Source organism: Leptonotus elevatus, chromosome 1 (assembly GCF_054856555.1).
Source record: "Leptonotus elevatus isolate MCC_2025b chromosome 1, RoL_Lele_1.0, whole genome shotgun sequence".
Classification (NCBI taxonomy): Eukaryota; Metazoa; Chordata; class Actinopteri; order Syngnathiformes; family Syngnathidae; genus Leptonotus; species Leptonotus elevatus.
The window spans coordinates 42,113,438-42,140,025 of NC_141239.1; the positions used below are offsets into that span (position 1 = coordinate 42,113,438).

At 38.5% G+C, this 26,588-nt stretch overlaps 1 protein-coding gene across 1 annotated transcript; it reads right to left on the bottom strand.

The window, feature by feature from the left end:
* Positions 1 to 465: 465 nt before the first annotated feature.
* Positions 466 to 25,330, bottom strand: plcd3a (phospholipase C, delta 3a). The gene is made up of 15 exons (XM_086059469.1): positions 24,955 to 25,330; positions 14,541 to 14,708; positions 10,583 to 10,811; positions 9,514 to 9,643; positions 8,820 to 9,045; positions 8,478 to 8,679; positions 8,243 to 8,387; positions 7,017 to 7,169; positions 6,789 to 6,941; positions 5,596 to 5,746; positions 5,386 to 5,502; positions 4,010 to 4,188; positions 3,796 to 3,931; positions 3,564 to 3,713; positions 466 to 1,898 (listed from the first exon to the last, which is right to left on the bottom strand). Exons 1-15 carry the CDS (start codon positions 25,298 to 25,300, stop codon positions 1,756 to 1,758), a joined length of 2,628 nt encoding a protein of 875 aa, XP_085915595.1. The 5' UTR covers positions 25,301 to 25,330; the 3' UTR covers positions 466 to 1,755.
* Between the last annotated feature and the right edge of the window lie 1,258 nt (positions 25,331 to 26,588).

The window sequence follows — 26,588 nt, forward strand, 5'->3', positions numbered from 1 at the left end:
TTAGGGAACAGCATGAAAAAAATAACATTTAAGAGGGGAAATCACTGTGTGGAATTGGAGCCATGTGAACAGCCAGTTGGTCTTTAATTAACCGAAAGGAAACCCGCGACTAGATTTTTTTGTCAATAAAGGCCTTTAAATTGTTAGGTGTTTCGAGGTCCAGCATGTGGAAAGCACCATGGTCAGCAAAAAGTACCTTTACAAATCAATTATGTTGCCTTCACGGGGGAAATGTGATGAAAACATCAGAATTCTTGGCAATAATACTGCTTGATTTTGTTATTTTAAGTTCAAGTTGTGGCTGTAAACATATTAAAATACATTAAAAGTGCAAAAGGGTACAAAGTTTGAATATTTTTGAATGGTTCTTACTACACTATATGGCAAACTAACTAAATTATGTGTTGCCTTCAGGCAGTGGTAAATATGTGAAAATCTGAACTCTGGGAATGAGACACACAAAAATTACTTTATTAAAACTTTATTGGCACTTCACGGACTACAGGTTGCATTAGAAAGTTAAAGGACAAACAGCACTTTATTAAAAAACAAAACAAAACAATGATAAATACAGAATTATCCCTCAATATTAATTACTTTGAGTTATATATAACAGTGCTAGTAGATTATTTATTAATTTGTCATAAATGTATTAGTCACAATAAATAGACCACTGCATAAATTGACCTGTTAAACTACGAAAAAATATATATAATACTGAAAGGTTTCACTTTAACAATCAGCCAATTCATTTGCTCTATTTTGGCAACAAAGATGATAAGAAACAAAGAAATAGACCACTGGTCTCCAAGTCAAAACAATTAATTGACTCATCTCCTTTTGTTAGTTTATGTGAAATCTAGCATGTAGGAGATAAAGTTCATATTAGGACACACGTAAACATCTGTTGTTAATGTAATACTGCTTATTGTTGTCATTTTAAGTTCAAGTTGTTGAGGTAAAAAAACATTAAAAGACATTAAAAGTGCCAAAGTACAGTAAGTTTGATTATTTAGTTTGTTTGTTTGTTCTAGTACTTCATTAGTGCTTCTTTGTGATCATATTAAGGAATCTTTAGTTGGGGAGATGGGGGGTGGGGGTTTGACAGGAAGTGCTCGAGTATGGCAGGGATGGGCAATATTTGTTGCATTAAATTAGCATTTTTTCCTCTTGAAAATTGGTTGGTATATATATTTTTTGCCATTAGGTTACTTATTGGTAATTAACTCATTCACTGCCATTGACGGCTATAGACGTCAAAAATTAATTTGAACTATTCATATTAGCTTAAAACTTTTTTCCACTTTTGTTAAAAAGAGTATGAAAACCTAGGAAAAAAATTATAGTACATTTGGAACAGATATAAAATTTGTGATTAATGTGATTACAATTGAAATTTTTAATCGCCTGACGCCCCGAATTTTTTATAATTTTTTATTTTTTCAAAAAAAGAAAGATTATTTTTAAAAAATGTCTAGGTTTTCATACTCTTGTTAACAAAAGTGGGAAAAAAATGTAACGAATAGAAATTGTTCAAATGAATATTTGACGTTTATAGGCGTCAATGGCAGTGAATGAGTCAAATTTATTAAAATTAAATTCATTCAAAATAAAAAAAATTAAATGAAAATTAATTATTAAACATTTTTTTTTTTTTTTTAATGATTTGGCCCATCTGTCCGTTTTAAAAATCCAGTGTGGCCTTTGAGCACCAAAATTTGCCCACCCCTGAACTAAGGTCTTACTTAGGGAGGTTTACACTTTTCGCTTGGGGTTCGGCGTACTTTCACACACGTGCTTGATTGGAACGCCTCTGCGGGACACTTTGACGTGGATGAAGAGCGTGGCGGGGGCCAGCCGGGACCCGTCGGCCTTCAGCAGGTGGACGTGTCGGTAACCTGAGAGCAGATGATCAAAGATGAGTAAACAACTATGTCTTGATGATGTAGAGCAGTCATTCCTCACTCACATAGTGTACCGCGTGAAATTATTCATCACTACTTTTGTCCAAATCAAGTTTCTAGATGCAGTTCAACATAGTTCCTTGACACCTAGATGCCACAAGATGGCAGCAAAACACTATTTATTTTTCTAAATGAAGCTCCTCAACTCATTTCAATATACAGGTGCAGTTGTGTTTGGAAGTTTACATACCCTTGCGTTATATGATCACAACTGTATATGTACAAAAGTTAAATGTTGCTTAATGACACAAAAATGCTATCACCCAAATTAACATGCACGTCTTTATTCATGTCAACTTCAATCTCTGAACATAAAACAATTGCCACAGTTCTTTGCATTTTCTGGGCATTAAGCCTTTTTCTCATCATACTGTGTGTTTATAAGTTTACGTACACTAGTTTCTTGGCACCAAGGTGCCACATGATGGTCGAAAAAGCACTACTTTTGTCTACATGTCTACACAATTGCAATTCAATCATTGTAAATAAAAATGAATACGATTCTGAATTGTCTAAGTACAATAAGTTGGGACTTTTGTAAATGTTAGGAAATACTTTGAAATTCCTGTGAACAGTAAATTTCAAGAAAACAGCAAGACACAAAGAAGGCCTTTAAAATGTAATTTTGTTCATGAATAAATGGGTAAAAACTTTAAACTAATTGATTTATGGTTTTATGAATCAATATCAGGCTATAAAAAGGAAAATCTATTCAATATTGCTTAATTGTTTTTTGTTTTTGTTTTTTTTACCCAGCCCCATAATGGAATTACTTTACAGATTACTTGGTTTTAAACATAAATTATATTACACGTACTTTCAGCAGACGTCGACAACTTTAACCCAAATGATAACTACTTTGGGCCAATACTTTATTGTGTATACGTGCATGGCATGCGGTGGCTGCATTTGTCATGACAATCGTCTGCTATTGTCTTCCCTGCAGATAGACATTTGATATAGATTTTTTATGTGAACTACTGTATGTGTTGTCACAAAGTAATGCGCTAAAACTTTGAGTAGTAACTTTAATCTGACTACTATTGTAGATACAGTGGTCGAAATGGCAGCCAACATTAACGCGTCAGTGGCATCATTGTAGGCGAATAGGTCGAAATTGACAGTGAATAATATAACCCCCCCACCCCCAAAAAAAGAAAAATCAGGTGAATTTGTGAATGCCAAACCGCAAATATGAGGGGGTTAACTGTAATTTAATTGTTATTTAATTTAATTGTTTGTCTTTTTTTTTCTCCACGCCACTCCAGCCACATCTAAAACTTGCTCATAATGCAATTTTTAGCTAACAACTAGTGATGGGAAAATGAAGCTTCATGAAGCACTTGTGATCTTTTTTGACTCCCCTAGATGGTGCTCTTGGTTTAAATATAAAGGCTAGTGCAAAGGAAATTGATTACATTTCCACTGCATCTTTCAACCAAGAGTGGCATCTAGAGGAGTCAAAAAATATTACAAGTGCTTCATGAAGCTTCATTTTCCCATCACAACTAACAACACAAGGCAAAATATATATTTTTTTAAATCCACCAAACGACAGCTCGTAACTTGAAAAACTCGTCAGCCGAGGTAGCAGTGTACCTGTACGCAAGCTGGTGAAGGGTAACGTGAACTGTCCCACAAAGTCGTTCTTAGCCGCGTGGTCATGGTCCTCGACAACGAAGCGCACCAGCGCCAGCTCTGGCACCTGAAGCTGAAAGTCGAGCGTGCAGTCCCATCGGGGGTTGAAGCCTGAAGAGCAGATTCGGTGCATCACTGTCAGTGGCAGTTCGAAATAGTTGTAAATAAAATAACGACGGAAGGAAGGAAGTACCATTGTTGTCAATGCGGTGTGTTTTGTCTCTGGTGTTGTCGATGGCCACACCGTGAATCTCCACCCACACCTGCGGGTCCACAATAGAGCTGGCTTTGTCCGCGTTGATTTTGGGAAGCTGCTGTGCTGATATCACCTACAACAACAAAAAAATAACTTTATATAAACCCATTCAAGACATGTATAAGACCGTATCATTACTGAGTGCACTTACTCGTATAGTCAGCTGGGTGGGGATGTGACCGGGACCCCCGCCCGTGTTCTCTGGGTTGAAGTCGGAGTCGCCGCTGCACAGGAAGCCTGGTTTTAGGATGTAGCCGCAATGGCCATTGGGAAGAAAGCGGCCCTGATTCAGGTCCATCTGCTCACCGGGGGTCTGGAAGTTTAAAGCCACTACACAGCAGTGGTTGAAAGTAACAAAGTACAAATACTCTTTTGTTACCAAAATTTGAACTTTTCCACCCTTTGTAGCTGTCACGATACAGAAAAACACATCAGCAGAGAAATAGTAATGTTTAAAGTCCACTAATTGTTTTGATTGAGATTGAAGGTATTTTAAAGTAAAACAAAACGGACAATATAAAATACAAACATGGGAACATTAATGTCGATGATGCAACAGATTGAAAGAGATGAGATATTCCCCATCCATGGCCTTATTTAAGAAACTTGGTGTTGTCTGATCCAAAAATGAATTGGGGTGAATGCGTTTTTTTTTTTTAGCTGTTAAAAAAAAAATCTAAAAAACAAAACATACGGTTAAGTGTATTTTTCAATTGTTATCATTAGCTAGATTAGCTTTTTGTTGTGGATTTGTTAGCATAAAATCCAGGCTAGCGCTAGGAGTTATCTCTTTTTTTTTCCTCAGTAAGAGCACTTTTAAAGTCAACAAAAGGGGAAACTATTTTGTGTGCAAACAAGTTTTTTTTCACTGTAAAAATGAATTCTTCATTTTGTACTTAAAGGGTTACTTGACTCGTTGAGCCATTTTCAGCAGTATTTTTTTTTTGTTTATAATTAATGTTATAACTTAATTATAACAATTAATATCTTTACAAACTCATTGTGCCACTTGCTGTCGACTGAAGATGACATCACCTGTGCTGAGGAAACAGGTAACGACCAACTATGGCTCAGTTTGCTGACCAAAGCCAGAAAACAGGTGAGCCATGATTGGTCGTTACCTGTTTCCTCAGCACAGGTGATGTCATCTTCAGTCGACAGCAAGTGGCACAATGAGTTTGTAAAGGTATTAATTATACATGAAAAATAATGAAGTTCATTCTGGACAAAATATTCACTTTTCACTGCTGAAAATGGCTCAATGAGTCAAGTATCCCTTTAAAGTACATTGCAGTTTGTTCTTTTCTAATTTTACCTGGCGAGATTAGTGAAGTGACAAGCGGTATTCAAAACTAAAAAAAAAATCATTTTAAGTAAGCTTCTAGTTTTACCCAAATCTGTTTGTACACGAGTGTGTGTACTTTCGCCATCTTTGCTGCACAACACGAACAAGGGGTGCTGTTGTTGGGAATGGTCTGACCCCATGACTGGATTTCCCCCAAAAGCCTTCGGAATTGCCGTGCTTACCCATCTGGCATCCAGCGTTCCACATTTCCTGTGGATTGAAGTTGGACGACTGCAGGCGCTGTCCGGAGGGGTAGATCCGGCTCAGCTGCCTGCTGTTGTGTCTCACAAAAAGCTTCCCTGAAAAATGAGCAAATACACACTTACATTAAATACACAAGAGCAAGGGTTACGGTATCGTAGCTACGTTAACAGTAAAAATATACTTGGTACCCGAATCTTTGATGACTTTCAGGGCGTCGTTCTCGGAGAAGGAGGACATTTCATCCGGTGGCTTTTCACCCACATTTGTGAAACCGCAGAAGGGGACGCTGCGGCAGTAGACCACCAACTCTGACAGCTCCACGCTCAGTTTGGAGCTCACCTGAAAACGGGGAGCACATTCACTAGAAACCATTACCAGACATTACGCTGAGGATCCAGCAGATGGCGCTGGATTGGAATTGTTAGGAAGGTATTTTTAGGGCTGTCCGCCTTGTTGAGGTCTGTCACTGTTACATTTTGGGCAGCTGCGGCTACAGCACACAAACGGACAAACATTTCCAACCAACCACCAAGTTTAGTGAAGGTAAAATCACTGTATTTTATGCCCAATATTTTTGTAGTTTTGCCTAACATTTTTACAGCTGTTTATAATATTTTTCATCTATAGCATATTTTGCAAATGTTCTCTTTATTCAGAATTTATATTTTTGTATTATATTTTGTGTGTAACCGTTTTGTATTTGTTTATGTTTTGTTCTTATAATGATTCCGTATTTGCCTTTTTTTCTTTAAATATACATATATATATTTGTCTATTATTTCTAATATTTTCAGTTAGATTTTAGAAGGTTAAGATTTTGTGTTAAAGATTTTTGTATTTGTATCAGTTGAAATGTTTTGGTATTTTTATTCCCTCTTGTCTATAATTTTCTAATATTATTTTCACATAATGTTTTTGGTATTTTTACTAAGAGTATTTTTCTAATGTTGTTTACATTTGGTATATTGTGTGTATTTTTTAATAACATTTATTTTTAGTCCTTTTTTATATTATTATCATCGATAGTTTTCAAATATTTTTTGAAAACATCTGTGGAAACATAACTGGAAATCCATACAGAAGAAGACCACTTCCTTAGTAGAGGTAAAACGGCTGGAATTTCACCTCTAATAATTCTGTATTCTTTATTAATGTATCTTTTTTTTTCTACAATATTCTTATAGTACTTTTTACTTGTTTCCAATATTTGTGTATTGTAATCTAATATTTAGTGTATTTTTTTTTCTTCAAATTTGTCATTATGTTTCCCCCGAAAATTAAGAAGAAATTTGGAAACTGTGACAGCAACAAACAAAAAAAAGTGACAAGAAGATATTTTCCCTGGTAGAGGTAAAAAAAGAAAAAAGTCATATTTTCTGACCTTGGCTGGGTCCTTCTTGGGCGTGCTCTTGTTTCCGACCGTTTGCTCATCCTCAGAGCTTGAGGAGAAGCTGCCGTAGCTTCCGTTCTTGCCCAGCTGGCCCAGCTGAGGGATTTGCTTCTTCCCTTTCACCAGTATACGTCCCCTCAGCTCCTGCAAGGACCACCATTAGGACCACAATTTGATGGATGTTTGGTTTTGGTTTGAGCGTGAGTGTGCGGTTGATACTTCGGGCGAGGGCAGGTCCTTGAGCGTGTGGCCACTGATGGGCTTGTTGAGCAGCTTGTTGCCCAGGATGGTGCGGAGGTGTTTGGCCATGACCACTTGCTGCTCCACAGAGCAATGGTTCTCCAGGGACAAGATCAGAGGGTATGGTGACGCCTGGTGGACAAAATCAACACTTCAGAAATACTTTGACAATATAACATATTTAGAGAAATCCTAACATATTTAAACAATTATTTGACTTTAATTTCAAGTACTAACCAAAAATAATAATAATAATGATATAATTTGCGACATTTTCTAAAATAGTTGGGGAGGTGGTTCATAATATTTGTTTTGTTTTTGTTTTTTAAACAAAAGTTGTTGTTTTTTGACTGAGCTGATTTTTTTTACCCAACTTTTATTTAATTATTTTTCAAATATGTGTATTATTTCTCTAATATAGTGATGTGATATTTGGTTAATATTTTGTATCTTTGTGTTGGAAAAAAAAAGAAGTGTTTGGTTGTTTTTTTTAAATACAATATTATTTATGGTATTTTTGTCTTTTTTCCCCCCATTAATTCTTCTCCAAAACCCCCACCCACCCCAAATATTTTCTTCTCTAACATTCATTTATCATTGAGTGATTACATTTTTGTATAACATTGTGTATCTTTTTTATTTCATATTTTTGTACTTTTTCTGTTTTTGTTTTCCAAATATTAGATTTTTTGCCCGTATTAATTTTATTGTGTATTTCTAATCCAGTACTTTGTAATGCTTTCTATTATTTTAGCATTTTTTTCTGTTTGTCTATTATTTATAATATTTTAGTTTTGTTTTTTGGTGATTTTTATACTATATTATATTAAATGATTTAAAAAAAAAATCTAAATAGCATTACATTTTTTGTTCAAACATGGTTTTTTTTCAACATTTTGTGCATTTTTTTTTAGATATTTATTTCTTCTAATATTTTTTAATTTGGTCTGATATACACTGCACAAAAAAACAGACATAACAGACAATTATATTTTGGATAATTCAATAAAAAATATATCAATATGAAACAAATGTAAAAATATAAATAAATATATGCATTGAACGCATAGAATTGCAATTAATTAATATGTGGAAAATATATACTGTATATATATTCTTTTTTAACCCTATTTAATAAAATTAAAAAATCATCAGATATTTGGAAATTTATCAAGAGGTCATCACACTGCGATGTGTGGTCTCACCTTGAAGGCATACTGTGCGATGGTGACAATGACCTCCTTGAAAGGCACTTTGGAGGTGAGCGTGTGACCGTGGTAGATGACCGGCTCGCCTTTATCTCCGTCCCAACAATCCAGCTCCACGCAGCGGCAGCCTTGAATTAAAGCCCTCACACACACAATAGTATATATATATTTTAAAATTTTTAAGTCTCATTTAGTAGTTTCCAGCCTACAAAAATGAGATTACTGTGAGTACCTGATGTAGGGTTCGGTGCTGCTGGCGCTGGTCACCTGGTCCTTGGTGAGGTAGGTGTTATGCGAGGTGGAGATGAAGTAATGAGCCAGGGGGCGGCTCATGTCTTGATAGACTCGGGCGTGCTCCGGGTTCAACACGTCATTCTCCCGCGACAGCATGTACATAGTGAAGCCGTTCTGGGTCATGAACTGATTCCTCTGAGCTGCAATCCCAATGACAACATTACTCAACATGTTAAAGCACGGACTGTGAAGATCAAAATGATAACTATGAAACATGGTTTAAAACAAATCCACTGTTAATTTTCGTCCTTTATCTCATTTTCTTCAACTTTTGACCCACCCCAGTCGTTGAGCTCGTAGGTGCCGATGAGTGTCTGCGCATGGGCCAGGCTGGCGTCCTCTCCCTGGTCTCCCAGGAAGTCTCGCAGCTCGGCGGTGGACAGCACGCAGCCGTTGCTGGAGTAGTGGCGGAAGACGGCGTCCAGCTCGGGCCGGCGCAGCAGCTCCCGGCAGAACTCTTCGATCTCGTTGTGGTCCAGACGGCTGTCCCCGGACCGGTCGCACCTCTGTTTATGTATAAGATATCGGATATTGTTTATTGTCCTCTCTATTGTGCCGGGTGGTTGTTATCATGAATAAGTGGTGAGAGGTGCAATGGCATTCATAATGGGATGCGTGCTTTGTCCATGCAAAGCCATCCTGGGAAGGATTCATATTTCTAATTGAGGTCTACAACCGAAACATTGTGAAAACATGATCTAGTCAGTCCTAGGTGGGCTTCTTGGAGCCCAAAGAGGGTAAAAAACATAGTGTGATGCTTTTGTTTAGTTGTTGTTTTTGGAAGGGCGTGATCCCGATTCCCCATTGAGAAAGCATTTCCACAGCTGTGTACATCAAGAATATCTCTCAGGAGGGGATGCAGATCACATTCCAGCATCAGGAAGGAACATACAGCAAAAACTAACAGCTGTAATGCGGAGTGTGTGGACACTGTAGGCTAAACAGGCTCCGAGATGGATGGAATCCCCCCTGACCTTGAACAAAGAGCGAGCGTACTGCTCACTCAAGTCGATGTTGATCATCTGCAGCAGCCGGCGGACTTCGTCGTAGCTCATCTTGCCGTCCTGGTTCTGATCCGCTCGCCGCAAGTAGCCACGGATCCAAGTGGAAGGGAGGGGGGTTAAGGAAGACACTCAGAAAATGTGGGTCAGACAGAAAAGACAGCTCAAATGATCATGAACTTGTAGAATGCAAACACTAAATCTTGCTGACCTTTGGCTTGAAGGTAGGGATGTCAAACTTCATTAGCCTAATCGCATAATTGCCTACGTCATTTTTAGCTGTCACAATATGATTCCAAAAAATTACCAATGCAGACTATTTCTATTGATTTATAGCTTGAAACAATAGGAAAACATGAGCAAGGTGTCCGTGTAGTTGACTTGATGAAGCAGTATGAGGATAATACTTCTAACAATATGTACTATACTGAAACAGAAGGAGCTGATAATGTAATTCAATAACATAAAAAAATAAAATAAATCTAAGCTATGGGCTAATGCCCATGAAAAGATGGAGATGCTTCTAAAAGAGAGCAAAGTGTGGTGTAGATGCAAAAAAAGAAAGGAAAAAAAAGTGAGAGGTTAAAGTTGCTATATGTGAAAATAAATGTATCGCACCAGAGAAGAGTGTTGTTGATAACCATGCCGAATTTGAATTTAAAAAAAGTATATATTAGACTTCAAAATTGTGAAAAATCAAGCCGAAACCACATCCCACTCATTTGCCAACTGCCAATTAAAAAAAAAACCACCCACAACTGCGAAAAATAGATGCTATTTCATTTAGCATCTTCCTTATGCCTACAAATAATGACAGTTTTGAGCAAATATGTTCAGTCAAGGCGGTCAGGGGCTCGAATATAACCCACCGGTTCTGCTACGAGAGGTGCTAGCCACAAGCTAGCTCGTGAGCTGACAGGCATCCGGGGCTTCTTTTGGCGAGTGGACATATTTAGAAACAAATCTCTCAATTCACTTTACAGGGTCTTTGAAGATGCTATGCGGCTAAGCTTGAATCTACGCGCCATTTCCCAAAGGATATTGGTCCAGTTTCTCCTTCTGCGTCATGTTGGCGACGCGCTCCTTCAGGGTGCGCAGACCTCGCACCCAACGCTGCGCCTCGTCCTCGCACGGGCACAGCAGGTCCAGGCTCTTGCGGGCCCCGCGGAAGACCACCGTGAAGCAGTGGCTCTCCGGCACCGAGCCCGAGATCCGGCGCAGCGCCTCCGACTGGCAGCCCTCGCGCACGCACTCCACTTCGGTCACCGCAACTGGAGACGGAGGAGTCAGAATGACATTACGCATGTGTCACATACGGTAGCTTCTTGGCTGGAAGTAAAAATAAGACAGGGCAGAAATAAATATTTGAGATTCAGGTGTCAAAGGAATTTTTTGGGTATCATAAATTCCCACTAGTCACATAGTGACTTGACGCCAGATAGCATGTGCTTTGCTTCACATTCTGCTGTTCTACACCTCGTTTGGTCAGACACGCACACAGAGACAGACACTATATGGATAAAAGTACTGGAATGTCTACAGGAAGTTAAGGTACTGTCGTTTTTTGACATTAATCTTGTTGCAAAATAAACATATTATTCCAGGAAATCACAATATTTAGCAACAAAATGCAATGTAAAAAAAATATCTAACAAAACATTCAAACTAATGATGTTTTAGATATTGTTGCTTTTTTTCAGACCATTTCCAGTGCAAATATTCACTCTTGAGCATGCTACGCCACTTTTTATACATGCCATTTCAGTTAACAGACTGTCAAATAATTGTGAACAAACCTTTCTTTCTGACAACCACCACAGTGGCGCAAACTACAGGCAAGAATAACTTCTTTTTTTCTTCTTTTTTTTTCGCATTAAGTATCAGGGCTGGTATCAGCAGCCTTATACGACACCTTGGATCGCCACTCACCTATCTGAGTGTTAACTACTGGTACATATTTTGACACAAAATCTTGCTGTTTTTTGCCATTGAAATGATGAATTATTTCAAGTCAAATAAAACTCTTGCCACAAATCCAACGTTATCACAAAAACACTAATCTGAAAATTATATATATATATATATATATATGTATATATATATATAACAATTAAAAAGTGAAGCATACTGCTAAAAAAACGAATTTTAAATAAAGCATTTTGCCATGAAAATGACATATTTTACCATTTGTAATTACATTATATAATATATACCAAAACTTTGACACAATACTTGTTTTTGCACACATTTGATCACAAAATTGCAAAATCCATCCATGCGAACAATATTTTGCCACATAATATGATGTGAAAAATGCAGTAAATGTCAACACTAAAAACAGTATATTACTTCATTTTTGTTACAAAAATATTAGAAAATCACACATCCACATTCTCTCCCCTGGTCCAATGGAACATCTTCAAAAATTACCTTTCATTTCATCGTCATGTTTTTTGACGCGGTTGTGACAAAAGTAGCGTGTGAGTGCGTGCCTGTGTGTACGTGAGCGTGTACGGAAAGCGCCACATCGAGCCGACGTGCCGGAATGCAGATGTCACATCACACCTAGCTAAATATCTGGTGTGGTGAGACGAGCTCATCTCTCGGGATGCGTTCAAATATGCTCTGATATCAAAGACACAACAAATCTGCAAGCAGATGAATCCATGAGTGTTGAAGAGCGAGTATGCGCGGGGGACCGCTGTTTATGGCGACAAATCATCAGCGACCGTGGCTCACTGCAATTTTGTCACTGGACACTTGATTAGGTACACCTTTACACTCTTACCCTGTTGTGCAAATCCCCTTTCACCTCTTCTGATATGGCTTCAGTTTCCTCAGCGTGAAAACCTTTTCATTGTCGCCGGGCTATTCTTATGCATGAGCGCTTTCCATTCTCCCTGTTTCCGGACCGCTCCTCGAGCTCGCTTCCTCCCCCTGCTCTAAGGGGCGTACTGAAACTCCCACAGCAAGCAGGTTATCTTGAATAACAGCCTACAGGCCATAGGTGCCATTGCATTAGTTATGACATGTACATTGAGTGAGGGAGCTTGCCGTGGACTTTTTTTTGACTTGGTGGATTGTTTCTAGTACTTGTATTAAGTTGTATTGTTAAAAGTGGAGGTTACCATAAATAACTGACAAATTGCATTATTTAAATGGCACATATATTGCTTGTGTGGAAACAAGCTTGGAGTGGTTTCCCGGAGTAGGCCTACCTCAGTTTTCGGTAGTTAGTCCGCTCCAGAAAGTCCGCTCGATACCATTTTCCAAGTTCTCTCTTGAATTTGATCATGTTTCTCGCTTTCTTTATTAAGAGGCTGGCATTTGGAAATTCTGTAGGATTGTGTCAAACTGATGGCAAGGCAAGCTTTCACACATCCTGTCAAAATGAGGCCTTCAAAATAAAAACAGTTTCAGAAAGTGTGGTGACACGGTCATCATACTAGATGCTTTTATTTTGAAGGACTGATTTTTGACAGCTGGCCATGCGGAAAGCGGCTTCAGTGGTCACTGAGGCAAAAACTCGGGTGTGGGAGGAGTTCGGTGGGGTCGTGGAAAATGACTTCCGGACAACTTTGAAGAAATTCTGGTCCACCATCCGGCGTCTCAGGAGAGGAAAGCAGTGCACCATTACCATTGTGTATAGTGGAGCTGGTGTGCTGCTATCTTTGACTCAGGACGTCGTGAGTCGGTGGGGAGAATACGTCAAAGACCTCCTCAAATCCACCGACATACAACAGAATTTCTAGGCGCAGTCGAGGCGTTGAGGGGGTCCAGTTTGGTGGCCTCAACATTGCATCTCTGCTTTTTGCAGATGGTGTGGTGCTGTTGGCTTCTTCAAGCCATGATCTTCAACTCTCACTGGAGCGGTTCGCAGCCGAGTGTGAAGCGGTTGGGATGAAAATAAGCACTTCCAAATCTGAGACCATGGTCCTCAGTCAGAAAAGGGCGGAGTGCCCTATCCGGGTCGGGGATGAGGTACTGCCCCAAGTGGAGTTCAGGTATTGTGGGGACTTGTTCACGAGTGAGGGTAGGATGGAGCGGGAGACCGACAGGCGGATCGGTGCAGTGTCTGCAGTGATGCGGACTCAAAATCGAAAGGCGAAGCTCTCGATTTACCGGTTGATCTACGTTCCTACCCTCGAAAGAACAAGATCCCGGATACAAGCGGCCGAAATGAGTTTCCTCTGCAGGGTGTCCGGGCTCTCCCTTAGAGACAGGGTGAGCAGCTCGGTCATCTGGGAGGGAGTCGAGTCGCTGCTCCTCCGCGTTGAGAGGTGAACGGTATGGGATTTTTTTTTTAATAGGTTTTTTGGTGAGCTAACGAATACACACACACTCGCACGCACGCACGCACGCACGCACGCACGCACATACACATACTCACCCACATACAAAAAAATATATATATATAAATTAAAAAATTTAAAAAAGAGCAATGATGATGACATTACCGAATGAACAATACTGAGCTCTTTAAAAAAAAGAAAAGAGACGGGCCAGGTGAGGTGGCTCGGGCGTCTGGTTCAGATGTCTCCTGGATGCCTCCCTTGTGAGGTGTTCAGGGCATGTCCCATCGGCAGGGAGGCCCCGGGGGCGACCCAGGACACGCTGGACAAACTATGTCTCGGCTGGAGCTGGTTGAAGTGGCTGGGGAAAGGGAAGTTTGGGCTTCGCTGCTAAAGCTGCTGCCCCTGCAACTCGACCCCGGATAAGTGGTAGATAATGGATGGATGGACGATTTTTGACAGGATGTGTTACGTTGATGCTGCTTGAGTGTTGCCGAGCATACCGGGAGGGTTATTGCCTGTAGTTGCTAATCAAAGCTTATGTCTGCTGAACTTTTATTCACAACTTGGGTTTTGTTTTTGTACTAAAACCAGTACAAAATATCGATGACTAAACTCATTCAAAACCAAATCGTGTGAAAACCAGAGAGAGGATGCCATTTTTTTTTTTTTTAAATGTATGTTGCGTATGGTGATTGGTGTACTCACACGTCTGACGGGCTTTGGCCTTGCGGGAGCTCTTGGACGACTCGCACCACACTGTGAGCCCGTCCTCCAGCAGGCGCAGGTTTCGGCTCTTCTGCCACCTCGGGGAGCGAACTTTCACCATGTTGGAGCCCCGCATCATCACGCGCACGTCCTCGTTGTCCAGCAGACCTCAAACACACACATACACACATGAAAAGTTAGTCGCGTAACAGCATTTGGCTAACATTGATCACCCTAGAGCAGAAAAGGGTGGGGAGGCGGGGTCTCATCATATTTTATAATGCATGTTTTATAAAGTGGATTTAAAGAGAGACAATGTTCACATTTAGCCCTAAAAAAACAAACACAGTCACAAATGTCAGCAAACTTACACACCGCATTTCATAAGTGTTGACTGTGTTTATCCCCAAACTGGAGTGCTATAAAGACTTTTTTGTGCAGATATTACAGCATGTCTTTGTGCAGGAGCAGGGTGCCACAAAACCAGCCCTTTTTGGCCGCCGGGAGGAAAAAAACACACATTTATGTCACCACAGTTTCAGCGTGGACACGCTAGAAATGGCCACAAAACACACGGCCGACAAGTGTAAATCATTCACTATTGTATGCAGATTTATTCGTCTCCGGCGGCACGGGAGCCGGCCAAGAAAAAGTAGGGCTAGAGAAGAGCTTTAAGTCGCCAACTTCTACTCTGGATAAACGACTACTGCCTCCACGCATGGAAATGTAATCACGGATAAACTCCATACGTAAAAAATTTTATTGGAAAAAAAAAGGGGAGAGGATTGGAATAGAGGACGTTGTTTCGCAACCACGATACGGAAGAAAGTGATGGATGAAAACAAAAATATCAACATCAAAAGCAGCAACTCCGCAATTGCTTTTTCATGTTGCAGGTTTTTTTCCCCCCCAAAGGTAGAAAAAGTGATGATAACTTAATGCAATGTAGGAAAGCGTTACAAAAATATCTGCCCTGGTTGCTCAATAGTAATATGTACTATCATATAAATAGAGAAGAGCATAATGTAATTTTTTTTTTTTTAGAAAAATAGTGCAAATAACTTAATTAAATGAGAAATATATTATTTGAAAATGATATGATAACAATAATAAATATATGGACAAATTAAGGGTTGTGCCCATCTCAATTTTCGTGCCAGGCCAAGTGTAGTCGACCTTGTTTTGGGCCATGCTGCGCCTCTCTGGAAATTCCGGCGCATACAGATGCCACGCCCCCTGCGCGTCTGGCAGTTTGGTAACACAAAGTAGACTGCACTCCGCCTAAAAACGGGTGCATCGTAACTTTTGTGCCGGGGGAAATTACTAAAATAAATAAGTAGTTGATTCGTTTTTAATAAGTTACTATATTATGAGCAAATTATTATTATTTTAGTTAATTAACAAAAACAATAATAAATAGATTGCATAATATTGCATGGAACAATTAAAGAACATAATTAAAGGTAACAAAATATGCAAATGAATAATATAATACTTCTAGATTAAGAACAGAATTAAATAAAAAGTAACATGGTAATAAAATTAAAATAATAATAATAATAATAATAATAATAATAATAATAATATTAAAATAGAAATATAATATTATTAGATAACGAACAAACTTAAATGACTCTTTTTAAAATGAATAAATAGTTATTTATAAATGAATAAAATAATAATACAAATTGAACAGTTAAAAAACATAATTAAAGGTAACAAAATACACAAATTCATAATATACTTCTGAATCAAAAACAGAATTAAATGAAAGTAACATCGTTTAAAAAATATATATATAATAATTCTAATAATAATAAAATGGAAAAAATAACATTGTTAAATAAAGAAGAAGATTAAATTACAATTATTATTTTAAAAATGAGTAAATGATGATAAATAAATGAATAAAATAATGACATGAATGGTATTAGTAGATAAGGAAGTGGAAAGAATAACAAATGAATAAATAATATCGTATAATATGATTAGATGCAAAACAACTGAATTAAAATAAATGCAATTTAATTCATACTGAATAACTGATTGAAACGACTACTACAGCAAATATGCACGTTTGCAAGTCTTCATCAGAATTAAGGGTGACTATGCACTGCACGCTTTTCTATGAATAGCATTCGACTTATTTTTACACTTGTGTGACAGTTCAGAGTCTGCTTCAAATTGCCTACAACGATTTGACCCCGCAACTGAATAATAAACTAATAAAAAGGTGATTCCCTATGGGAAAGCTCTTCTTCTGGTGCTGGACCGGATTGGGTTCCACCTTAAATGCTACAGTGTGGTCCCTACAATGGGGTCTTTGTTATCTGATTTTGGAACTGGAGTGTTTACGCAGCTTTCATTCCAAAGGTTCAAAACACACACTGTGAACTTTCTTTATCGTTTTTTGTTTTTGTTTTTTTTAACACATTCCCGTGTTCAGAGAGGCTGCATTTTTAGCAAGTGTTTTCCAGTAGCTTCGCTGAAGGAGGGCCGCTGCTTTTCGGCTATGCATGGCCGCTCCGTTTGCCGGCGTGAATGGCGGCGAGGACAAAAGGAAAAGATCTCGAGTCTTTCCAGAGCGATCCCATGTCACATTACTCCCGTCGTCTTACCTCGATTTGTGAGAGGCTGAGAAAAATGCCGGTGAATTCTACAGCTTTAATTACACCAACTGCTTTTGGGGGGGCCTAATAGAAATAAGCGCCCTCCCTCCGCTTTTTCTTTGCCCTGTTGAACACAAAGAAGTCCCCCCCCCCCTCACCCTTTGCCGGGCTTTTGGCCCAAGCTGTTACCACATGTGAGGCATTCCCACATTAACTTGCAGGTCATTGACAGCAGTGTTCAGCTGCCCAAACGGCCACGGCCTGAGTTTCAACACTGCGTTTCTCACTAGCCGCTATTCTGTCTATTTAGCATGAACAACTGGCCACAGTTGTGATTGCATTGGTTGCAGGACATTTGTACTGATCATACTCATGTTAAAGATGGCCTTTCTGTGTGGGTTATTTCCAGTTGTTGGGTTCATTTCTATTGTGAACCGTGGCAGTTATCATCAACGATCATCAACAATTGGCAAGAGGAGCAATGGCATTATTCATAGGACAAGTATATATACATATATATATATATATATATATATATATATATATATATATATATATATATATATATATATATATATATATTAGGGGTGTTAGAAAAAATCAATATTACAGAGCGTAATTCTCGAGTCGATTCGATATGCGGCCGAATCAATTTTTAAACATAATTTTTTTAATGGGAACATTCAACAAAACATCTTACTTAGGGTTAGGATTCACACATTAAGCATGGAAGAATGTTATATTAATGGAACATTAAGCCTTCATATTTTATTTCAGTGCTGTTCAAACATGAAACAGACTGCAACCTGTTTGTTAAATGCAGCAGTTATAAACCAGAATTTTCAGATCAATAAATACATTTTCATACAAATCTTACAGTGTACATGTACAAGTTTACTGATTAGTATTTTCTAAATTTGAATTTAAAAAATCGCAACAATGAATTTCTAGATTTGCATCGGGATTAATCGGTATCAAATCGAATCGTGACCTATGAATCGTGATACGAATCGAATCGTCAGGTACTAGGCAATTCACACCCCTAATATATATATATATATATATATATATATATATATATATATATATATATATATTTATATATATATATAATTTTTTTGCCAAATAATGTAATGGACATTTTGGGTTATTTCTATTCATTATATTTAGTTTTCGACGGTGGTTGGTGCTACAAACAACTGGTGAAATGAGATTGGCCTATCATATGAATCATATGACATATCATTGACTGAACCTGTTTCTAGTCATTGCATATATTTTTATTGTAGAAGGTGGCTGTATATCATGAATAATGGGTGAGACTTTATTTCCATTGTACAAAAGTTGTAATTATCATCACTAATTGATGAGAGATTAATAAATCTGATCAATTATAGCACGGGTCCATTTTGTGCAAGAGAATGCTAGTGTCATTTTAGTGGATTATTTCGATTTCTTTTGTTTATTTCTACTGCGAAATGTGGCAGTTAGTATGCAAACAAGTGAGAGACACGATCGCATTACCCATAAAACAGGTAGATTCTTACTCATTCACTGCCATTGACGACTATTGACGTCAAATATCCTTTTTTACTGTATTGGCAGTGAATGAATTTGGGATTAACTTTTTGGGGTATATCATTTCTAGTCATTTTATTCAGTTCTACCGTGCAAGGCGCTGGTTACAATAGAGAACTGATGAGAGGAACCATTGCTTAAATCAAGTAAATGTGGATTGTGCGTAGGTCTCTCTCTCTCTCTCACCCCCCCCCCCCCTCTCTCTCCCCTCTCTGTCCCTTTAAACAGATTCCTATGGGCTGCTACTCTTGAAAAGAGCGTGAAACGGAGGGGCGGGTGCACTGTCGAGGCAGAAGAGCTAAGGGGTCTTTATTTTCATGCTCGGATGCAGAAAATCTCTCTCGTAATCTCTCCCCTCTTCCCCCCTCCCCTCTTAGACATGCCGGCTGGCTAGCAACCGCACTGGCATATCCAAAGCAGGCTGATCAATGCGAGAGAGGAAAAACATCACCGGGTGTGCATGAGTAAGAGCATGAGCGCAGCCCGGAGCAGCTCCGCCCGGGGCCCGGTTCAGGTTTCCTTTGGGATAAGGAGCGCCATCGGAGCCGGCGAGCCAAAGGATCGCACACTTGCGTAAATATAGACGAATTAAAGGTGTCGCTGATACCGCTGCCGTGGCACTTGGGCATGCGTGAGACGCGGCGGGCGAGAAAGTAGGGCAGCTGTCCGCCTGGCTTAAGTCCGGTCTGGAGGACGGCCTGAGGAAGTCTGAGCCAAGGGAATATTCAAATCAAGGGGAAGGGGGTCTGGGGACATTTTAGTTTTCAAGTCCTTCAGCGGGCCCTACTTCAAATGGCCTTGTTGGACCTTTTAATATGTTGTCAGGTTGTCCGAAGACTCTAAATCATCTTTGATGTTTGCAAAAACAGCATGTTAAAGTAGCACTAGGGAATTTTTCAACCTTAATACAATATTTTCATAACTCTTCTGATGAAACATTGACCTAAAACTAGTTGAATGGTACCTTTGCCATGGCCTGAGGGGTCTGTATCATTTTTACTGGCACTAAACAATTTTGAGGAAATTGGTAGGAACACTGCTACACAAAAAAATACAAATGTGCGGACTGCTTTATGGCATACGTCACTTCCCCCATTTGTTACAAAGACGGAAGTCCATTTGAATGTTGTGAGCTCAAAAATGACGCAATGCGCTTGTCCTTATGAGAAATGTGGTCTTCGCGGCGCCATAATCAACGTAAATTGTTCCTTAGTGTTGCTTTAAGTCATTATGAATACCTTCCAGCTGTCTTTACATGGAATGATGATTGATGTTACAACAACATGGATCTTAACATCATTGAAGATTCAAAAACATGTTACATGTGTTAAAGATTCAAATTATTGATGATTCTTGATGAGATGATACAAGATAAAAAAAAGAGATTATAAAATGATAAAATAATCCTTTAATGATCCCGATGGGGAATTTCAAGGTTTGTTATGGGTAACAAAAATACATTGGTTTTCTATTAAGCTTCTTCTCAAAGGAGATTATTTGTATGGCTTTCATATTCCGACGAGGTGTTTGAAACAGATGAACGAGGTTGATTTACTGAGCATGTGAGTTTTCATCTGCAAAGTCAAAGTGACTGGCAAGTGACTCAGTGTGAACTCTCGATTATTACCGGAGACTTGAACACTCACTTGAGTCATATCACTCGCTTGGAAAAGGCGTGTCAAAGTTCAAGGAAGAAGATGGCCAGCGCATTGGATTTGTGATAAATGAATCCACCGGCTGGATATTGTTTTTTATTATCCACTACATTCCACATTCTGTGAGAGGAGCCAGCGACTCCGAGGTCACACACGCGCGTACACGCGGTAGCTAAACCCACAATAGCTGTTTGCATAAAACTCCATCTTATGCTGGCAGTCGCCGCGGCCACTGACGAGCTGCGTGGACTCGAGGAGGCACGCATCATCGACATTAATTGACACTTGGGGAGCAGTGTGACTTGACGACTATGCAAAGAAAACGTTCTTGATGTTACATACATTGAAAGTACTACAATATCGTGAGAAAATAAAGAGAGGGAGGAAATAAAGCACACAAATCAAGCATCAACTATGAGTCTAGTCTAAATTGTCCTTACGGGCTACAAAAATATGTTGAAGGCCACTAAATTGTCTTCACTGTTTAGATAACATGAAGATTAAACTGTCTTCAAACTTTAACTCAAAATTAAGTATGTCAAAGCAAATTGGAGATGCTAAACTGTCTTTGATTATCGTAACGCAAGTGTAAACTTATTTGATGGCTTAACCCGTGGGCGGTATTTTATTTTTAAATGGCCTGCTTCGAACCACGAAAAAGCGGGTCACAGTACCGCTCGGTTAAACTTGAAGGTTCACAAAAAACACATCAAGTTTTTTGAAGAAGTCAAATTGTCTTCAAGATTTTCAAGCAAGTATGTCAAGTTCCTTGAAGACAAAATGTGTCTTTGATGTTTACGAACAAGTATGTTTAGACGATATTTTGTGCGTTACAAAAACATTTGCAGGTTAATTGAAGAGGCTCAACTAAAATGTCTTTGCAATGAAGTCGTTTGAAGGCTAAACTGTCTTTGATGTTTACAGTTCATTGGTGAAGACAAATCTCAACATTTTCAATCGAGTCCATATAACAGTTAATGTTGGAGAAAATGTGTCAATTCTCACTAAAGTTAATGTGGCATATGTTTTTACTATTAAAGGTGAGGTCTTTAGTTTTCACTCAGAAATAAACACTTCATAAACATTAGATGTATACACATGAAATCCTTCACCACCTCTGGACTTCTGTTAATGTGTGGTGTTGATTTTGTCAACATCCACCACCACCCCGGCCTGTATTTTGCCATTTTGTTGTGTTTTGCCACGAGAGGGACGTTTGTGGGCGGAAAGTCTAGGTTTACCCCTCCAGCCAATCACAGAGCGGGGGGCGTGTCGCTGAAGGCAGGTGCAATGTTGACGAGAAGAGTGGGGGTCGAGCCATGGGAGGAGTCAGTTTTGAATTGCTTGTTTACAAACACAAACGGACCAAACTAAAGACCCCACCTTTAAGTGTTTAACTTGTTTTTGTACTTGTGTGACCGCTGAGAAGGTTCAAACTAAACGCTACAGTTTGACAATGAACAGCCTTTTTATCATCTATACTGCATTTTGCAGATTAGCCATCTATGTGTAACTCCGTAACCTGACTGGCTGCCAGCGTATTCTGTGTTTGCGTTAAAATAAAAGTGTTGCCCCCTCCCCCTGACTACAACAACACGTGTTCCTAAAAGGATATTTGGACATCCAGCCGCTCCGCAGGGGGTCTTCACAAGTGCTGTTGTAGCTAAGCAGGTGTCTATTTTAAGTGGGTGGGCTTGCATGTTGGGTGGGTGTGTAAATGGTGAAATCAGAGGACTAAAAACATGACCCCCCCCCCCCCCCCCTTCCGTTTAAACTGGCCCACGCCCACACACGCATACTGCCCATTAGATTATGGTGCTCATTACACGGCAGCTCATTAAATGAGGGCTTCCTGTGTTGTATTAGCCTCAATGAAATGTGCACTTCGCAGCCTATGGTTGCTACATTGCTGCATGACATAAAACAATATTTATGAGACCACCTGTTTGTCTCAGAGACCATCCAGCATCATTTATTGATGAAGACATTTCAATGTTACGTTGGCTTAATTTGGGACTATTTTGCATTTTGATGTTTATAAAAAAAAAAACACTTTAACTTCACTGCTTTTTTTAAAAGAGAAGATGAACCGTGTTTGTCAGCAAAAACAATTTACTTGACACATTTGTAAAACTTCTTCAAAGACCATCACATACTTATTTTTGGGGGGTAATTTTTAAAGAACTTACCATGCCGTACATGTTTTGTCAACATAAAAGACACGTTGTCAGACAACTTTAACACATTTAGTAAACACCAGACAAATTAGCATCATCAAATGTGTTTAAGTAAAAGCTATTTAGAGTTTTCAAAGACTTAACATATTTTTGTCAACATCAAATGGCACTTACTCAAAACACGTTTTGTCAATGTAAAAGACAGTTTTGTCATGAAAGAACAACACATTTTTGTCAACGTTCAATCATAAGTTGCCATACTTTTTTTTTAAATCAACATTAAAAAAAATATATTCCAAGAATTGATCAAACTTTTTTTTTAACACACTGCCCTACTTTCTTCATTTTAACTCATTCACTGCCATTGACGGCTATAGGCGTCAAAATTTCATTTGAACTATTTCTATTAGTTTAACATATTTTTCCACTTTTGTTAACAAGAGTATGAAAACCTAGAATTATTGTATTTAGAACAGATATAAAATTTGTGATTAATTGTGAGTTAACTATTAAAGTCATGCTATTCATTTTAATCGCCTGACGCCCCTAATTTTTAATAATCTTAAACACAAAACAAAAAGATTATTTAAAAAATGTCTAGGTTTTCATAATCTTGTTAACAAAAGTGGAAAAAAAATGTAAAACTGATAGAAATAGTTCAAATGAATTTTTGACGTTTATAGGCGTCAATGGCAGTGAATGAGTTAATGTTCATTAGTACAACTAAAGGTATGAGACTAACGACCAATATGGTCATATTGTTGGAGGACTTGTTGGAGAAAAAGTACATTGTTTGGACTTGTGTTAATTTTATCAACCATTTTTAAATTTAGTTTCAATCACGGTAGTTAGTTTTTAATCACAGTTAGTCAACCTCATCCCATTTTTATTTAGTCCATTTTTAATTGACTATAAATCTAGCATTTTAGTCTTTATTGTAGTCCAAGAAAACCAATTTATTTGTCTAGTTTTAGTCAACAAAAACGGTCAACATTTTAGTCCGGTTTTAGTCAGGACAAACAATTTACCCCTGTATATTTATTTGTCAGCAGATAATGTTGAACATTTCGGATCTTAAACTATTTAACATAAAAACTACACACACAATTACAGTAAATCAACAAGTGGGTACTATGGCGCCATGCTACGAGTTAGCAAGTTAGCCAGCATTAGTTAGCAGTTGGATTAACATTATTGTTGAACATTATAGCCGTTGCATTAATGTTATAACTATAATTTACTTTTTTTTTTTTTACCTTTCACCATGAATCCACCTCCTGTCTGCCCCATGTTGCATGTTGCACTCGCTAGCTGCAGATTTGAAAGGGGGTGTGTCACTGTGTGTCACATGACAGTGTCACAGTGACAGATTAGTAGAGACAAGATTTTACAAAATCACATTTTCATCTCGTTTTTGTTTATGAACTAAAATGTCCATAGATTTTAGTCCAGTTTTTATTAAGTGAAGTACATTTTCATCTCGTCTTCAGTAGTCGACGAAAATACATATTTATTTAGTCCCAGTTATTGTTTATTAATGAGGGGTTTAGTCTAGTTTTAGTCTGGTGAAAAATGTGTGTTGACGAAATTATTTTTGTTTAGTTTTCATTGACGAAATTAACACTAGTTTGGACCAATATATCAACAACAACAAAATCAGCTCATGAGAGTTGAATTAAAGAACTGATGGACGATATTTTTCAAAGGTTTTCTTGATAGTGACCAATATGACTCCATAAGTTCGTAAATCGCTAAAAACCAAAACGGTGCTTTTAGGCATTCCATGTTTTCTTCTGTGTAAGTCACTCGATACACTTTTAATGAGAGACATTAAAATTAACACAAAAAAAACGTGAATTTTTCCATTGCTGTACATGTCTGTCAACACCAAAGACAATTTCAAGTCTCCAAAGAATTCAATGTTCATATTTTGTAAACATCAAAGACAGTGTTGCCACAAAACAGATTAGGGGCATTGAAGACACTAAATTGTCTATACAGTATTTACAATAACATGCATTTCAACTAGTTTGTATTTGATGATGATGATGATTGCAAAATGGAAAAATGGAATTGTCTAATGTTTTCAGACTGCTACAAACATTAGTAATGTCTCCTTTTTCAACCTTTTTTGTTGGAAAGCTTGTGTTGAATAGGTTATGTAAGGCAAACCATGTATAACATTTCAACGTGTTCAGGTGGTCTCTCATATGTGCTCTTTGCTCTTTTTCACTCAATATTTGCACAAACAGGAGTCCATCAAAAACTTGCACAAAAAGACTCCAAAAAACATTTGTAAGGAGGGTGGCGTATTAATAAGTTCACAGAACAACAGTTTGAAAATGTACGGTGCTGACAGCGTAACAAGTGAGTAATAATAATTAAGGTGACCTACCGAGCTTCCGAATGGGATCCGTGGTCTTCTCGGCCACTTTGGCTCTGGGCTCCCTGGCGGAGGTAACCGGCGACTTGCCGCAGCTGGCCAACATGGTGGCCAAGAGGCGCTCGCGTCCTGTCTGCTTGGGTTGGAAGCGACTCGCTGCTTGCGGCCAGGTGCCTCCGCGGACTCGCTCTGGCCCGAAAAGAACCCAAGTGCGCCGCCGACGAAAGTAGAGTGAGAAAGAGAGGCAGGGAGAAAGAAAGAAGAGAGGATAGGGAGGGAGGGAGGGCTCCTTGCGGTCCCTCCCCGGTGGAGCGCCCCCGTGCCTCCACGTAACATGAGCCCGAAAGCAGGCGCACATTTGCGCAGCTTGTCCACCCGCATCAAAACAGCAACCCGACGCTACTCATGTCACTCGCCATGGCCACGACACTGTTATTTTTAAATGCTGGCATATAGTATATAGAGAGGCTTCCACTGCCGCTTACACATTTAAATACCAACTGTGGATGTTACTCAATTATACATAAAGTACAAATGTATTACATGGCTTTAAGAAAATGCTAAATTCTGCATTGATACTTAGACAGCATTGCTTTTGATAGTAGTAAGACGAGAGTCGTTTTCATGCTTTGGTGCAGTACCCCCACCTGGCCCACAGGTGTCGTATCACACACACAATACAAAACAAATGGAGGACCGGAGGAAGAGTAAAGGGTTGTCTCAGGGGAAAGAAAATTAGACAAGCATATTAGAGGTAAACACCATCTCCAAGCAGTTTCATATTCATAAAATAAAATATAGAATGAAGCATGCCAAGAAAAAAACACTGTCCCTACTATGAAATATGTAAGTGGCTCGGTTATGTTCTGGGGCTGCTTTGCTTCATCTGGCCCAGGGTGTCTTGAATCTGTGCAGAGTACAATGAAATCTCGACACTGTCAAGGTTTTCTCGAGAGAAATGTGTTGCCCAGCATCAGAAGGTTTGGTCTCAGTCATTTATGTAATTTCCAGTTGACAGCAATATTTACGGAAGCGTATTGCATTCACTTGAAGAAAAAAAAATCAACTCCTCCTGTTATTCTGACTAATTTTTGAGCGGTGCTTTGTTTTTTTGAGTATTTTTTTAATTGTCTGTTTTTCTGAATATTTTTTTTTCCCAAAAATATTCAGGCTGAAAAAAAATTGTCAGAAAAACAGGAGGAAAAATTACTCAGAAAAACATGGGAATATTTTTTCTCTCTGAAAAACAGAGCTAGTGTTCTGTTTTTTTTGTTTTTGTTCGTTTTTTACCTTTGAACTCCAAGTGATTTGTTGCAGACTCGCTAATAGCGGAAGCAGACACTTTCTGGCATACCTCCATATGCAATAAGATGGTCATGTTTACTTACGGGCTCTCAATAAAGGAATGAATGTGTATATAGTATTGTGGTTTCTTCTCTAATCATTGAGGGAAAACTATTTTTAAAAATATTCAGAAAAACAGAAACAAATATTCAGAAAACAGAAAAATAATTTTATAAAATGGGAAAAATACTCAGAAAAATTAAAAAAAATATATTCAGAAAAACAGAGGATTTTTTCAAACAAAAAAAAAATACTAAAAAAACAGGGGGGGGGGGAAATATTCAATAAAACTGAAAAAAAAA